Source organism: Strix aluco, chromosome 2 (genome assembly GCF_031877795.1).
Source record: "Strix aluco isolate bStrAlu1 chromosome 2, bStrAlu1.hap1, whole genome shotgun sequence".
NCBI lineage: Eukaryota > Metazoa > Chordata > Aves > Strigiformes > Strigidae > Strix > Strix aluco.
In genome coordinates, this window is record NC_133932.1 from 54578754 (window position 1) to 54593535 (window position 14782).

Sequence of the window (14782 nt, forward strand, 5' to 3'; positions counted from 1 at the left end):
TCTCCACGGCCTGGCCAGGTCCCTCTTAATAGCAGCACTGCCCTTTAGCGTATGGGTCACACTCCCCCATTTGGTATTGTCAGAAAACTTGAAATATGCCATAAGCACCCGCTGTTAATATTTGCAGGAAGGGAGGAGGTTGGTGAACAAAGACCTGACTTCACTCTGTTTAGCAGCTCGCTAGCATAATTTGGGGAAGAAATATTAGTCTATATCCTTAGCCTGACCTGAAATGGGCCAATTACCACTGAAAACCTAAAAAAGGCAATTTTAGGAGAAATGTGCCTTTGGCAAAGAAGCCTGTATTCTCAAATGCATTTAGGTGAATAATCACTTTTTTTTTTTTTTGCCTTTTTACAGTAGCAAGATTACAGACCATTTTTTCTAGAGGACTTTAAAATGATCTTTCCTTTAAAAAAATTATGTGTCTTTTCAAATCAAATAGCAACAATTTGAATGCTATATTAAACTTCATTTGTGTTCATTTTTATCATTGTGAAATATGGTGCATAATTTTAATTACTGTGGGATAGTATTTATTATTTTTCTATATTTTGGAAAAGAGAAAGTATCACAAATAAACTATTAGCAGGGTGTATTTTTATATTACATGTTTTTGCCACTACCTTGAAGAATGTTTGAGCCAGATGTACTAAAACCCAATTAAAATGCATTTGAAAACTTTAAAGAACACAGCAAGAAATTGCCTAGCATACAAGATAATAGTTGTAAGGAAACACCTGAAAGCAGACTGAGGAAACCTATGTCAATCTTTCTGATAAATGACTAATGTCAGAAATTAAGCAAGACTCCTGGTCAAATACCATCAACTGTTTTAAATTTGAGATTGTCCATTCAGATAAACTCTCACATTTAAACAAAAGAGATAAAAACTCCCCTCTGTGATTCACATAGTTATTTTTCTGCTGGGAATGACATAAGCAACAGTGGTGCCTATTATATGGTCTATATTATTTGAAACACAAGGACACCAAAGCCTGTTTTTCCTCTGAACAATGCACACTACTTAAGATGATGACTGTGACTATCATGAAACAAATGTAATTATTGTCTTTCTCGTAATGAAGCAGCACACTATCTTGTTTTGCTGGGGCTTTTGTGAAGAAAATGGGGAGAAGCTATGTGCTATGTCTAAGCTGCTCTGAAAGCACAGCCTGCAGAGTGCCTGTCAGGATGGTGCTCTCCCTCTCTGCTCACATTGACTGCAGACAGATTCCCCTAAAAGGGAGATTTGGTACCTTTAGTGTCACCAGTAGGTATGTTAGGTTGCTTTTCGTTTTCTACAAGTAAATTCTGATAAAATGGCTGTAATGTTTAATGATGATTTTGTGTTTATATATATTTTTACATTGAAACCAGATTTTTAAAATAATGAAGACACTTACAAAAAACATCTCCTCTAAGGCTTTGCTCATGGTCAATTTGATTCTCATAATCTTCCTTCTCCTCTTTGTCTGCCTCTTCTGCCTCTTCTGCAGTAGCTTCAGTTTCTTTCTCTTCCTCACTGTAGCTCCCATGAAGATCAATACCATCTTCATAGTCCAATAACTGCAAGTGGGTCTTAGAAGATGGTGTCACAGCTGCTTCTGGGATCGCATTCTTGATTGTTTCATGCTTTTTCACACTTTTTTTATGTGCAAGAAGTTTCTTAATTCTGTCCTTAGCTGTTCCAGGGATTCTTGCAATTTCCTTCACTGACTTTTCAGGGATAACTAGAACCAAGAAGAAAATATATTTGTCTAAGGAACCATTCAGCAGTGACAACATTTATAAATGGCATCATAGTGTCCTTTACAATGTCCATAGACCCATACAGCCAAATTCTCTACTATGAGATGTAAGTTCAGCTCTCCACAGAACTGAATACACATGCACGTGTTTAGCTCTGTTGTACAGACAACCTTCTGTTTTGAGTTACACTGAAAAGACCAAAGCTACCCTCTGTCATAACCTCATTTGGACTCATGTATAACACAGACCATAGAGCACCTTACATTAATTATTTTTACACTGGAGCTTGGGTAAAAAAAAAAGAATTATCCTTCTTCAACTTGTGAACTGCTAAAAAATTGTCCATGGAGGTGTGATTTCCTGCATAACAAATGTCAGCCTACTAGCAATAAGCATTTTTCTTAGCTTTTTTTTTTGTGAACTTCTCTGGCCTAACTTTCCTTGCATGACAGGTAGAAAGCCACTGAAATGGAGTGTATTTTGAGAGAAGAGACATCAAGCTGCTCCATCACAGTTCATTTAGCTCTAGGGGATATTTAGTTCTAAGGGGTAAACCCCAAAAATTCAGAGAAGCATCCAAGAATACCAAATTATTATCTTGCAATTCCAAGGTGACTAGAACATAAGTGTAAAATTTCCTAGATTTTTACTATTTTATGATTCCTCTTGGGTACAAAATACTGAAAGGATAGCCAGCCTTGTGTTGTCTTGCAACTTTGGATTCTGCTCTGAAACACAAAGGCTGCCAGAAGTGAAAAACTTAAGAGTGGGGTAAAAGTCAATCGGGATTGTTTAAATTTGTAAAACAAAAGAAAAATATCAGAATTTGGGGTTTTCCCTATTATGAAGTATAAGGAAGTCAATTATATTCTATATCCAGGCAAAAACTCAAAAACATTCATTGGTAAGAGGAAATTTTTACATTTATATGGCAGCCCTGATTTTCAAATCATGCTTTCCTTGTCAATGTATTGAGTTTCAAGACACAAGCCTTTTATTTCTTTCAAAATTCAGTTTTCCTCTCTCTATAATCATCAAATTATGTTTGGATGCTTGAATGAGGGACATTTTTTATAGGAACACATTTGAGGATGCATTTGTAGGGATGTGGGGAGGCAGCATCGATTTTCCACCAGTGGTGGGACTCAGTAGCAGCACAAAGGGCTCCTTTGAGACAGTATGTTGGCCAGCTGTTCTCCATGTTCTCTTAAGATAGGAAAATTATCAGTTTACGTGAAATGAGGATAGATTTTAGTTACATATTATGAAAAACTTGCTTACTATCCTTGCTATAGGATAGTAAAACATAGGAGCAAGCCACTTAGACAATTTGAGCTGTATCACTAGAAGTTTTAAAAAATTGTTAGGCTACCATATGTCATTAATATGCTGGATATGATCTGCCTCAGAGCAAAAGAACAGAGTAACTGATCTCTTTTAGTCCCTTACAGATGTACTCTTCTATCATCTGACAAAGACTGATGGCTCTTTGTGCTGATGGCCAAATCATAACTGAGGGTTAAAGCCAGGACTACTTCAGATCAGTTTGTTCAAGGTATGTGTACAGTACAAAGCAAATTCAAAGGAGAAATTATGGCAGTACTGCAGGTGTTGCTTTTTATCAGCAACATCAGTTGCTGCTCGACATTAGTCAAGGATTGCCATTGTGCCAGAACTAGGTCTGGAAGGGTTTGTGTGACAAATATGCAAGTTTTAGAGAAGACATAAATCTGAGGAGTTCTAGTTTACGAGATGATCCCATCCCACCATAAGGATTCCACTAGAGTTAACCAAGTCCCTACCTGTCATAGTGCCAGAGCTACTGAGGAAGAGAGCATCCTTGGGGTTTAAAGTCCATGGCAATGGACCTTGAGGCTTGAGACAATGAGGATTTTGAATCAACTCAGGATGTCATGACTGCTATGACATGACCAGTCAGTATGCAATTATCCCTCTAGTGCTGGCCACAGCCTGAATCTGTGTGGGTGAGGAAGAAGGACTGGTAAGTAGGATAGCACACCCATGTCATAAGATATTGATAGCCTTCTGCAATTTAAGTCTTTTGTGTGAAGTACCTGGGAAATAATGAGAGCTGAGCAGTTCCAGTGCACTGTACAAAAGCTCTTCCATAGATGGAGACTATTTCTACCAAAGGATCAGAATAGTCTTATATACTGTTTCCCATCTTTGATTCTCAATCAGTATTGATGCTGCAGTGCCTACAGTCTTATTGGATCACAAATGGTGGGGGAAGTCTACTATTTTTATTTCCCTCTGCTTTTGCTGTCTAGTGATTGCATTATCAGGGCAAGAATATGTTCCTATTTTGCTCCTCACTTTGTAGTAACAAAAACTTTATAACCTTGGGTAGTACTTTTTTCTCTGTGTTCCTTTTCGTAGAAACATAGCAGAAGAAAAAACACCAGTTAATAAAATAGAACCGTAGTCTAGCAGGAAAAGGGGAAAGTTCTCTGAATTTATATTTGCTCCTAGAAAATACAATTCTATCACTCTGAATTTATCACATTTTATTTATGGCAAATGCAACTGCATGCTATTTAGTATCCCAGAAACAGAATCAGACTCTCTTGGCGTGCTCACTGGAGCATTCAGGTGTTCTGAGGCTGCAACTGGAAGTATAAAGTAAGTGGATGCCAATAAAAAAAAAAAAAGTTGAGGATTTTGTTTTTCTTTTCCTTTGGATACAACTGGTAGCCTTGCTTGTCAGATACTTGCCAGTAAACTCTTTACTAATACTCCACTAAGTGAGCCTTTACTCTGGAGGATGATGTCATGAAGGATGTAAGGCCTAAACTCAGAATGCAGTAATAAAAATTAACAGGAAAACTTCATTCCAAACAAATTTCCTCTTGACAGTCAGTAACAAGAAAATTCAGGCTGTTAATAAAGAGGCTATGGAGATTTTCAAGCCAGGACTAACTGCTCAGCAAATCTGAACATCTGTTTTTAGTTTCTGCTTTGAAGTCTTCCTAATGAAATGAAGACTTTTTACAGCTCAACAAAATAACCTCCTCTGTGGTGTTAGAAAACCAATCTCCTTGTATGTGCAAAACTAAGCAGTGCAGAAAATCAGCTGACAGAAGTGACAAAAATAGGGGGATGAAAGTGTATAAATCCCCGTGTGCTTGCAGACTCCAGTTTGGTGCTGCAATATGAAAATCTGCATGCTCATGGGGACAAAGAAGGACTAGACACCAAGCATATTTTAGGATATATCACTAGTATCCTTTTAACCTGCATTCAGCATTAGAGTAGCCAGAGGTGTCAATTTAAGGCTTTTTATGTCTACCTATAAATTGCAGGAGGAATAATCCAGTGTAAGGATAGATGACCTTAAACTCCTGTGTTGAAATCCACTGCCTGTGGACTTGCCTGAATGAACAGCTCACCTTCTCTGACAATCTGGGGTGCTACAGCTGAGGTAGTGATTTTTCAGGACCCTCTGTCCCAAGACATGTATATAAATGCACAGGTGTTGCTCACAAACTTTTGTGCATTTATCCATCCACATGACTGCATGGAGAATTTTGGAAAGTGAAAAGAAATGTAGTGCATTTCATCCCAGCTCTTCTTTATGCACCTGCTATGAGGAAGCATGTAGATTAATGCCTCCTGCTCTTATACAGTTTGTGTTTATTGCCCTAACATGAAAAGATTTCAGCTTTCAAAGGGATTTTGTTTCTTTGAATTAGAGAGAATTAAAGCAAGAGGTGGAAAACCAAAGGCAAATGGTGGCTGAGGGCTAAAAATAAAACTTTTCTGTCATCAGTTGCTGTACAATATTGTAAGACCACAGAAACGGCTTGGTGTACGATGTCTGATGATCAAGTTGTGAAAGTTGAGTTGGAAAAATTAAAGAGAGCAGATGCCAATCCCCCATCTCTGTGCTGCATTGTGTAAAGAGAAATACTCAGGGGATGATTCAGGAGAGGGACAGACAGTGATCTGTTTTCATCCCACACACCTGTGACCGCAGCCAGCACTTGCTGGGGCACTGAACATAAGGGGCCTGCAATAGGAGACAGCTTGGTCTGCACTCCAGCAGGCCCTGCACTGCTTCCACCTTCACACCCAGCAATATATTTAAAAATCTGGTGAGAGACAAGTCTAGGTGACTGTCTTACAAATCCTTTTGTAACTCCCTTTGTAGCTTCTGTATATAAAAGTTGGAGAGTGGATGAGGGATACAGACAACCATTTACCACATTTAGGTGGAGTCTGTAGATGTGAGTAAAGATTAGATCAGCAGGACATAGTTTCAGAAACCATTCTGAAAGTTCTCAACCTCTTTTAGATAGTCTTAAGAGAGCCTGAAAACTTTCATAGATAGGTTAAAACACAGATTCTAGACTGTTATTCTCTTTTAAGGACCATGGAATATCATCTAACAATAGATATTCCCAGCCTATTTAATTTCTAAAATTCTTACCATCTTATTTAGGGAAGGATGCTTTGGGAAATCAGGGCAAGTTCATCACACTGGACTCTGCTTAATACATGACTATGCCAGCCATCAATGCTTCCAGTAGGAAATGTGGGATGACAAAAGCCTAAGTGTTATTTATTAAAGGATGACAGCAGTATTTGGCTCCATACTGAATTGAACTGTAAGAATCTCACCAATGATACAACAGAATCACTTTTTAAGCTTTGAAATTTCATTATGTCAAACCCACCTTTTCTCAGGAATGGCAAGTTAATAAGAAAGCAAAATCATATATGGGGTTTAGAGGTTACCCTATGAGCAAATAGGAACATGACTAATACAAGAGGCACAGAGAGAGTTGGCATGACTTTGTATTGCCATTTAAATACCCAGTAAAGCATAAGGAAGAATAGTAACCTCTGCCCCCAGTCAGGCAATAACAAGAGTGTCATTGTTGAGCTTCTTAGAGTGACGCCTGAAGGTTGTAGGCTTTAAGTTAGTACTGCTTTTTCCTGTTATTTTGTAGTGATTTTGTACTGGTTTCTGTACCAAAAAAAGTGAATCAAAAATAGGTTCATTTTCCCCCTAGGAATCTTAATTGCTTATGGAAGCTTGTGAGACTCTATTCCTAAATAAAAGCTGAAATACACATAGAAGCATGTGGTGAGGGAAATGTGGTTTTTCAATGCACAATAGGAAATCAGGAAACACATGAACCTGAGAATAGCAACAGATTGCAGCAAGATAGAGGCCAGATGTGGAAATGGCCAGGACTCTTTTAGGGAGCATTTGAAAGGTTACATCTCTATGGATTCTCAAATGAAATGTATACTAGAGAGAGTTCAGAAACAGCCTCCAACATTTCATGCATATAGGAGTGTTGAATGGCAAAACGGTGCCTGAACAAGCACAGGTCATATCCACGCAAGCACCACTGTTTTCAGCCTGATGTTTCAGCAGCTTTCTCCTAAGTTAGTATATTGACACACAAATTAAATGAAAGAATATCCCCAACTTCTGCGCAAAGGTGAATTTTACATTACCTGATTTATTAGGTTATTTTGTAGCATGAGGAGATGTAGCCATAGAAGTTTCATTATAAACAATGTGCTTAGTTACTGTCATTTCATAGTCTGAAAAGTAAGATATATATTGAAATGTTTTTCATTTTTTATAAAAAGCTAATACTGCTGCCATGGTAGCCAGTTTATTATATATTAGAGACAATTGCTGTAAAGAATTAATGCTTCCCTGTGAAAATGGGACCCTGTGGGAATAATTATGCAGAGTACTGAAGACATATTTAAGAAGCCTTTCATTTAGCTTTAGCATAACCCCAGGCCCATCTGTTGGGTGATGGGATGGGCTGCAGGAGCTGCAGCAACTGCCACCAAAAGAAATGTGAAGCCACAGCCTCCAGCTCCCAAATTCCCAGGATGGTGTTCTCATCCTATTAAATCCAGTAGCAAAACTTCCTTTGGCTTCAGTAAAGCCAAGGTTTTTCCATAATCGACGTATGACATGGAGAACATTTAGCATTTCAGTGTAGACTGGTACATCTAATTGGTGTTTGTGTCACTGAAAAAACATTTTCTCCAATAGCAAAATGCATGTCCTGCCCCCATTAGTTACACTGATCAGATTTTTTTGAGGATTGAAGTAAAAATAAACTATTGAAACATTAAGGTTAAAAGAAGCTCCTCCTCTTCTCTTTAAAAAAAAGGTGTATGTGTGGGAATTACCACCAGAGAAACCAGTCTTTTCTTAGCACCACTGCTCTTCTGGTTTTACCTACCACTGACTCTGGTTTTTTTCCCTTCTATTGCTGTATACATCTTTCTAGCTAGACCCTTGCCTTTTGACCTTCTGCCTATGGCTCTGATTTCTCTCATTATTGTGTGTTATTTCTCTATCCTCTCTGTATTAAATCTCTTTTCCATTTATTGTGTTCTACTAAGTTTATGAATGCATGGCTCCTTCCTCTTCTAAACAACTAATGGTCTTCAGTAATTGGAAATATGACATGAGAAAGTATGCAGAGAGAGAGCAAACAATTTAACAGAAAGACCAGTGAGAAGACAGAAATCATCTGTCTTCAGCACTGATTTTTTTACAGGGCTAGACATTAAAAAATGTGTCATAGCCTCTCAACAAGCTAAAATATTTCTTTTGTACATAATACGAGAAGCATTCCTGTGGAATTGTTTCTGCTTGAGGAAAGAATGTTTTATACGTAGACTTGGTCAAAAGGAGATTTTCCTTTGAAATTTTCAGCTTCTCATTAAAAAAAAAAAAAACAACAAAAAACCAAAACCAAACCCAGACTTTTTTGCTCAGAGATGTATTTGTTTAACATTTCATCTGTGGTACATTTTGTTTTAAAAGAACCATATCAAGATGCGTCATGTCAGTTTCCTTTGATATTCAGTCAGGTCTCAAGCCCCATTGCATGCTTCCATTGCAGTAAGCTGCAGTGACGTATCACAAGGGATGTGGTCTAGCAAGGAAACTGGCTCATAACATTGAATTTGAGCATGAAGAACCTAAACAGCTCTTCTGTGGCAATCTGTGTCCAAATCAAACCTTTCAGCACCAGTCAGGTTTTTGTGTGTTTAGTTTTTCTCATTAAAAGTCAACATTTTTTACCGGAAGTAGAAACTTAACAAAAGTTTAACTTATCGATGCAATATTGGAGGTTTCAATTACTATTATAATGGGAGTAGGAACATCAATAGAGAAACTCACAGAACATCCATGACCATGAAGTATAATCATAATACATACCTGATCAAGGATTAGTTGAAAAAGACATGGGAAAAAAGGTATATATATTCTGTAGATTTCATCTGCTATAGATAAGAACTTTTAAAATGTTTTCACAATGTCTTTTATTAAAAAAATTTGAGCAGGCCTCAGATGTCCTCCTGAGGAAAATATCTCTAACGACCTTGCAGGAGAAACCTCTGCCAGGTTTAATAAAGGTTAAATTAAAAGGTTCATTTTAAATGTAAAGACAAGAACAGCCTGTCCTTCTTTCTTCTTGGAAGGTCATATTCAGTTAGAACCAGGCAATGACATCTTTATAGGAGGTCTTCAATATTCAATAGACAAACAAAGGCAAAATTATAAGTGAAAATAGTTTAGCACACAAGTCATGGCTTTCTTCCCTTCTATCACATTTTCCTAAGTTAGCTTGAAACTCTTCTGAAAGGGACTGCACAGCCCTTCAAGGGGCTAGCCATGGGAGTTCAAGGAAAATACACAGTAGAGTTTTTAAAGCTATTTTCTGTGTTTTTTCAGGACAAATTCTCTTCTCTGTTGTACTTGCAATTCCTAGTGATACTATGAGACTTGGGGACTCATAGGCAAAATTAATGTGAAAAATAATACTTGTATTAACTATACCATGACCCTTACAATTAATATATTATTTTGTGGAGAGGTCTTGCTTGGTTGGTATTGCAGCACTGTTCAGCATGACATTTCCTAGAAAATGCCTTATAACCATCAATTATTGGAGAAAAACAATATAGCCCTATTCCTGACATCCAGTGGTACTCACCAGCACAATCAAATCCACTTCCTCGGTAGCCCTGTTTACATTTACACTTGAAGGATCCTTCGGTGTTGAGGCACTCTGCATGAAGGTTACACCTGTGTGTATTTGTCACACATTCATTTACATCTAGGGAAAGATAGAAATGCTTCAGTGAACACTGTGTTGAAACCTAAGCTTCATGACAGCCTGTTTATGCCAGCCATCTGTTTCCAGATATTGGAAGCAGTAGTGTTAGACCAAGACAGTCCAGAGAACATTGAAGGCAGAAGAATTCACACTAGGAGAGAATGCTTAGCATCAGCTCCAACTACACAACTACTGGCATATGCATCCATGGAGAATGTGGAGCATCACAGTAAAGACAAAGTGAATGTAGTGATTTTCTGACAGAACGGGATTCAAACTGTAGGCTGTACACACTCTTCTATTAACAAAATGCAAAAGGCAGCAAGAGAATGTGACATCAATTAAAAAACAATTCACCAAATCTTTCTAATTCTTTCATTCACTGTAGAAGAAATGCAATGGAAAGTAACCCTGAGCATGCCAAGATGATCTTCTATCTATCTATCTATCTATCTCTCTCTCTCTCTCTCTCTCTCTCTCTCTCTCTCTCTAACCTTCCAGCATACATATGACACTGTATGAAAAAAGTATAATCAGGAAAAAATCAGTAGAAAATACTACATTCAACTGACAGCAAAATGTACAGGCATCAAGAGTAATTGATTTTGTTCTCCTTTTTGTTTATTTTACTACATCACAAAGATGGTTCTTAATTCTCCCACAAGGGAGCCAAGTTGGTGCACAAATTTTTGCACCACTTGCATTTTATCCAGATTGCTTCATTTTTAGCAGCTGACAGGTCCTCTCATAATGTAAGTCAGCTAGGAGACAAGTAGCAGGAAGACTGACTCAAAAATATGGTACATCTGAAAGCGAGATTCAGGTTTGCAGGTAAAATCCTGACTACTGAGATCTCTCCAGTTTTTCCCCCATGCACACATATTGTATGAAAAAGTATTTTTTCCACTTTAAGACTCTAAGGGTTTGCATACAACAGGAAATGCAAACTTGAGTCTCCAAATCCTTCCTTATGATCTCCCTCCCACTCCTAACTCCCAATACCAAGCAAATATAAACAAAACCTATGAATTCTCTTTTGTATGCACTTCCTGTAGTAGTTCCAACCCTTCCAGGCCCTGTGTAGTCAACTGCTTGAACAATACTGCTGCAGTAACATATTTTGCTGTTCTTCTACCATTCAGCTAATGGATTGAAACAGGAGTTCGAACATTTATTTTAACACCTGAGCATGTCAAGATAACTTTTTGCCTCTATTTATTTTTGTTTGGGAGAAACTTAGGCATGCAAGAGAGACTGGAAAAGTAATTAAAACCTACTATTGTCATACTTTTTCTAAAAAAAAAGTCCCAAACTGTTTTTACAGTCATGAAGGCACCTGATACACATTCCTCATTAACAAGACAAAAAAAAAAGCAAAACAAGATTGTGGGACTGCTTGCTCATCACAGGTTGAAAGCCAAGAGGACAAAAAAAAATGGCTTTTCAACTAAACCCGTACTAGAAATAGCACTTCTTTGTAGTCAGCTGTTGCTAACTTGCACATCTTGACTTGGTACAATGAGGCAATTGAATTTGAAAGCTCCAGTGATTAGGTTTTTCATTAGGCCACAGAGAAAACCCAGAGAAAAATTCAAAGTGCCACCAAGAATATTCTCAGCGTGACATCTTTTATCCATTTCTGAGGCAGTACCCCTGGACTAGGCCAACATGCTTCAGGCAACGACAGGAAGGATGCACAGTGTGGGAATGAAAAAGAATTAATAAAGAAAGTCCATGGGCTAAATCTTACCTACACAGTCATAATGGCTGCTGACGTATTTCAGTTCATAACCAAGCTGGCACTTGCAGTAGAAGCTTCCAAATGTGTTGATGCATCTGCGGTTGTAAGAGCAGACAGCTTTGCCAGTGGAGCATTCATCAATGTCTAAAGCAGGAGAAGAGATGCTGGTCAGATCCATGAGAAGGTAAAATGGTAAAGCAAGAACTAGTTGGGATTTGAACAGGAATGGTTTGGTCTTGGCTATCACAAGTTGTTTAATAAATAAGTCGTATAATTTCACACTTTTGGATAGCTTTTGCATGCGCTCATATGAATGAAGGAGCAAAATGTGAACTAACTTTATGGAAGATTTTTGGACTTGGCATGGTAAAAGCTAGGGTAACTGGCAGTGGGGATTCTCCCCAGTAGGTCGGGAGGAACTCCACAAATTCCATTATTTCCATGAGAAGGGAAATGTCAGAGAATAGTTTAAGAGAAAGCCCCAGAAACAGGAAATGGAGAGCAGCAGCAACTCTTCTACTGAATCTTTGCAGCTCCCCTTGCTGGGCTAAGTCAAGACATAGTGGGGAGAGAGTTTCCAGACTGCAAGTGGCCTGCCCAGCAAGGTAGATAACAGGAACAGACATTTTGGAAAGAGGAGGAGGAAGCTTGGTATAGGAGGAGCCTATGAATATTATTCAACAACCACCGTAATTAGATGTTATTAATTTGGCTTGGTTTGTTGTAACGTCAAATTTAAAATAGTGCCAATGATGATATTTGGCATTTGTCCTTCCTCCTCTATCACATTTTAGCACATAGCAGCGACTTTGCACATAATACACTGTACCACACTACTGCCCTTTACAGCTTGACTAATAGCCAGGGATCTTCAAATGCTTATCTGTTTATAGTGTTTCTGTGACTAATACCAGAGCATTAGAGCATCTTATAATATATTAAGCATCTATTATGCTATACAACAAGAAGATGCCATCTTAGAACTGATGACATTCCACAAGTCATGCAGAAAGAAGGGATCTGATATTTCCAACCACTGGACATACCTTTTTTCTATTTTAACTTCTATTGTATGTATCAGCATTCTCCAAAATCCATTTGAGCAGGCAAGGTAAATACAAATAAACTCAATACAAAAGAATAAAAATAATTGCCTGAATAATTCAATAAGAGATATAAGAGAATCACTCATCTTGTCTAGCGTATTTAAATATGTATGTCTACAATGTTCACCTTCACATAGCTCTTAAATAATTCAAACAAATGTTAACATGACTGGTGGTGGTCCAAGAGCCTTGCTAATTACTCAAAGCAGGACAGTTCCAATTACAAACTCATTTCATTTGAAAGAAAGAAATACCATTCTCATGTTGGAGTCTTTGTTTGGAAGCTGAGCCAAGTATCCGTATGGGTTTATTTGATAGCTCCTAAAAGTGATAAAGTAGTCCCAGGCCATACAACCTTCATATGTGACTTGAAATTACAGTTGTGTGTTAAAGAGAACGATTCATATAGTAACTGTCCTTTTATACAGCAGTGATTCTTGGTCAATGCATTTATTTAATCTTTTGTTTGAAATGTTAAGTGTAATATTGTTTTGGCCAATGGAGCTAAAATTAATATTTTGTATTTGAATGTTAAACCTCTCAACATCTATAATATTCTTTAAGCTGTAGAGATCGTTCAACCAGTATGTATTGATAAGCAGCATCTGAAATAGATTAGCTACTGTTATTCTTCTTTGCCTGTAACATATCATGTCCAAGCTGTCCTTTATGATCTGAAAGACCTGCACCATTGTGACAGAAAGACTGTAAAACCAATGTAAAATGTAAAATCATCAGTATTATTAGGTATGTTGCTAAAGACATTTTAGTAAATAGCACTTGTTGCAAAAAAGTTTTTTCACAGAATGGTTGAGGATGGATGGAAGGGACCTCTGGAGGTCATCTGGTCCAACCGTGCTGCTCAAGCAGGGCCACCTAGAGATGGTTACCCTGCTCCTGCTACTCCCTGACATGTACTTCACTGCCCCTTCTTCTCTAGTAGTTGGAGTGGTCTGCTTTGGAGGTTTTGTTTCATACCTATCAGGTTTTGAAAGGAGCTCATTTAGCTTCAATATTAAAATGGGTACAATTTCAACATTGAATTACAATGCTATAGCACTGCTTTGTCAGATGAGTATCACAGAACAGTACCAAGTGTTATAAGCAATGCTTTCTTCATCACTTGGTAAAGTGATACTGAGGCTTCTGGAGAAAAATTCAGAAGTTTGTATTATGGGTCATCACAATAAAAGAAAACCCCATCCAAACACAACGCCCAAATCCTATAAGGCATTATGTCAGTAGGACAACTTCCTGCAGGCAAAGCATTGTATTTAATGGCCTCATAGCAATAGGGAGAAACTGAATCTGTTAATGACTCCAAATCATGTCAAAACTTTCAATTATTTATTGGGGATGGGACTTGCCCAAAGAACTACATGGCCAATATTACAAGAACAGTTAGTAAAAAAGCATGCAAGCTTCACATCACACAGTGAGTAACAAGAAGCATTATTCAAGCCAGTGAGGAGGGCTAACTACTTCTTAACCTTTCCCCAGAATCTTCAGGTTTTTGGGATCCTATAAAAAAGAAGCTGAGAGTGAGCTCTCTAACCATACCGATGCATGTCCTTCTGTTTGGTCCCAACTGAAGACCACCTGATGGACAAAGACACTGCACCTCCCCTTTGACTTCTTCACATCCATATTGGCAATTCACCATGGCACATGTCCTAGAACCTGAAAAGAGTATTTAAAATAACAAAAAGAGGAAAATTCTTGGCTGGGATCACCCACTTAAAATTAAGTTAGATCTGGGTGAATGCAGAAAATTAATCAGAACAACAAAATTCCATTCATCATAAATCAAGCTGTTTATACACTAACACATTAACAATTCAGGAGTCCATGGGATATATCTTAACGTTCCCCCTCACTTTGTTCTTTCCTTATCTGCCCTTATTCCTCCTTTTTATTCTGATCCCAGTTCTGTGACTTCTTACCTTTTAAATTCAGAGATTGAACTGCTAAAAGTAGCAAAAAAGTGGGGTTTACATTTTCCATTGAAACAGTTTCACCTTACAGAAAACTGCTACTCAGTAGTGAAATGT

General features: G+C 37.8%; 2 protein-coding genes across 3 annotated transcripts in view; both read right to left on the reverse strand.

The window, feature by feature from the left end:
* Positions 1-14782, reverse strand: part of TCEANC (transcription elongation factor A N-terminal and central domain containing) — a 196211-nt gene that overhangs the window by 46370 nt on the left and 135059 nt on the right. The window lies entirely within an intron of this gene.
* EGFL6 (EGF like domain multiple 6) overlaps positions 1-14782 on the reverse strand; it is a 45720-nt gene that overhangs the window by 15680 nt on the left and 15258 nt on the right. For both annotated transcript variants that reach the window (XM_074816892.1, XM_074816893.1), the window contains 4 exons: positions 14292-14411; positions 11635-11769; positions 9762-9884; positions 1407-1733 (listed from right to left, as the gene is read on the reverse strand). In XM_074816892.1, coding sequence (XP_074672993.1) covers positions 1407-1733; positions 9762-9884; positions 11635-11769; positions 14292-14411 — 705 coding nt within the window. The remainder of the gene's footprint in view (positions 1-1406; positions 1734-9761; positions 9885-11634; positions 11770-14291; positions 14412-14782) is intronic.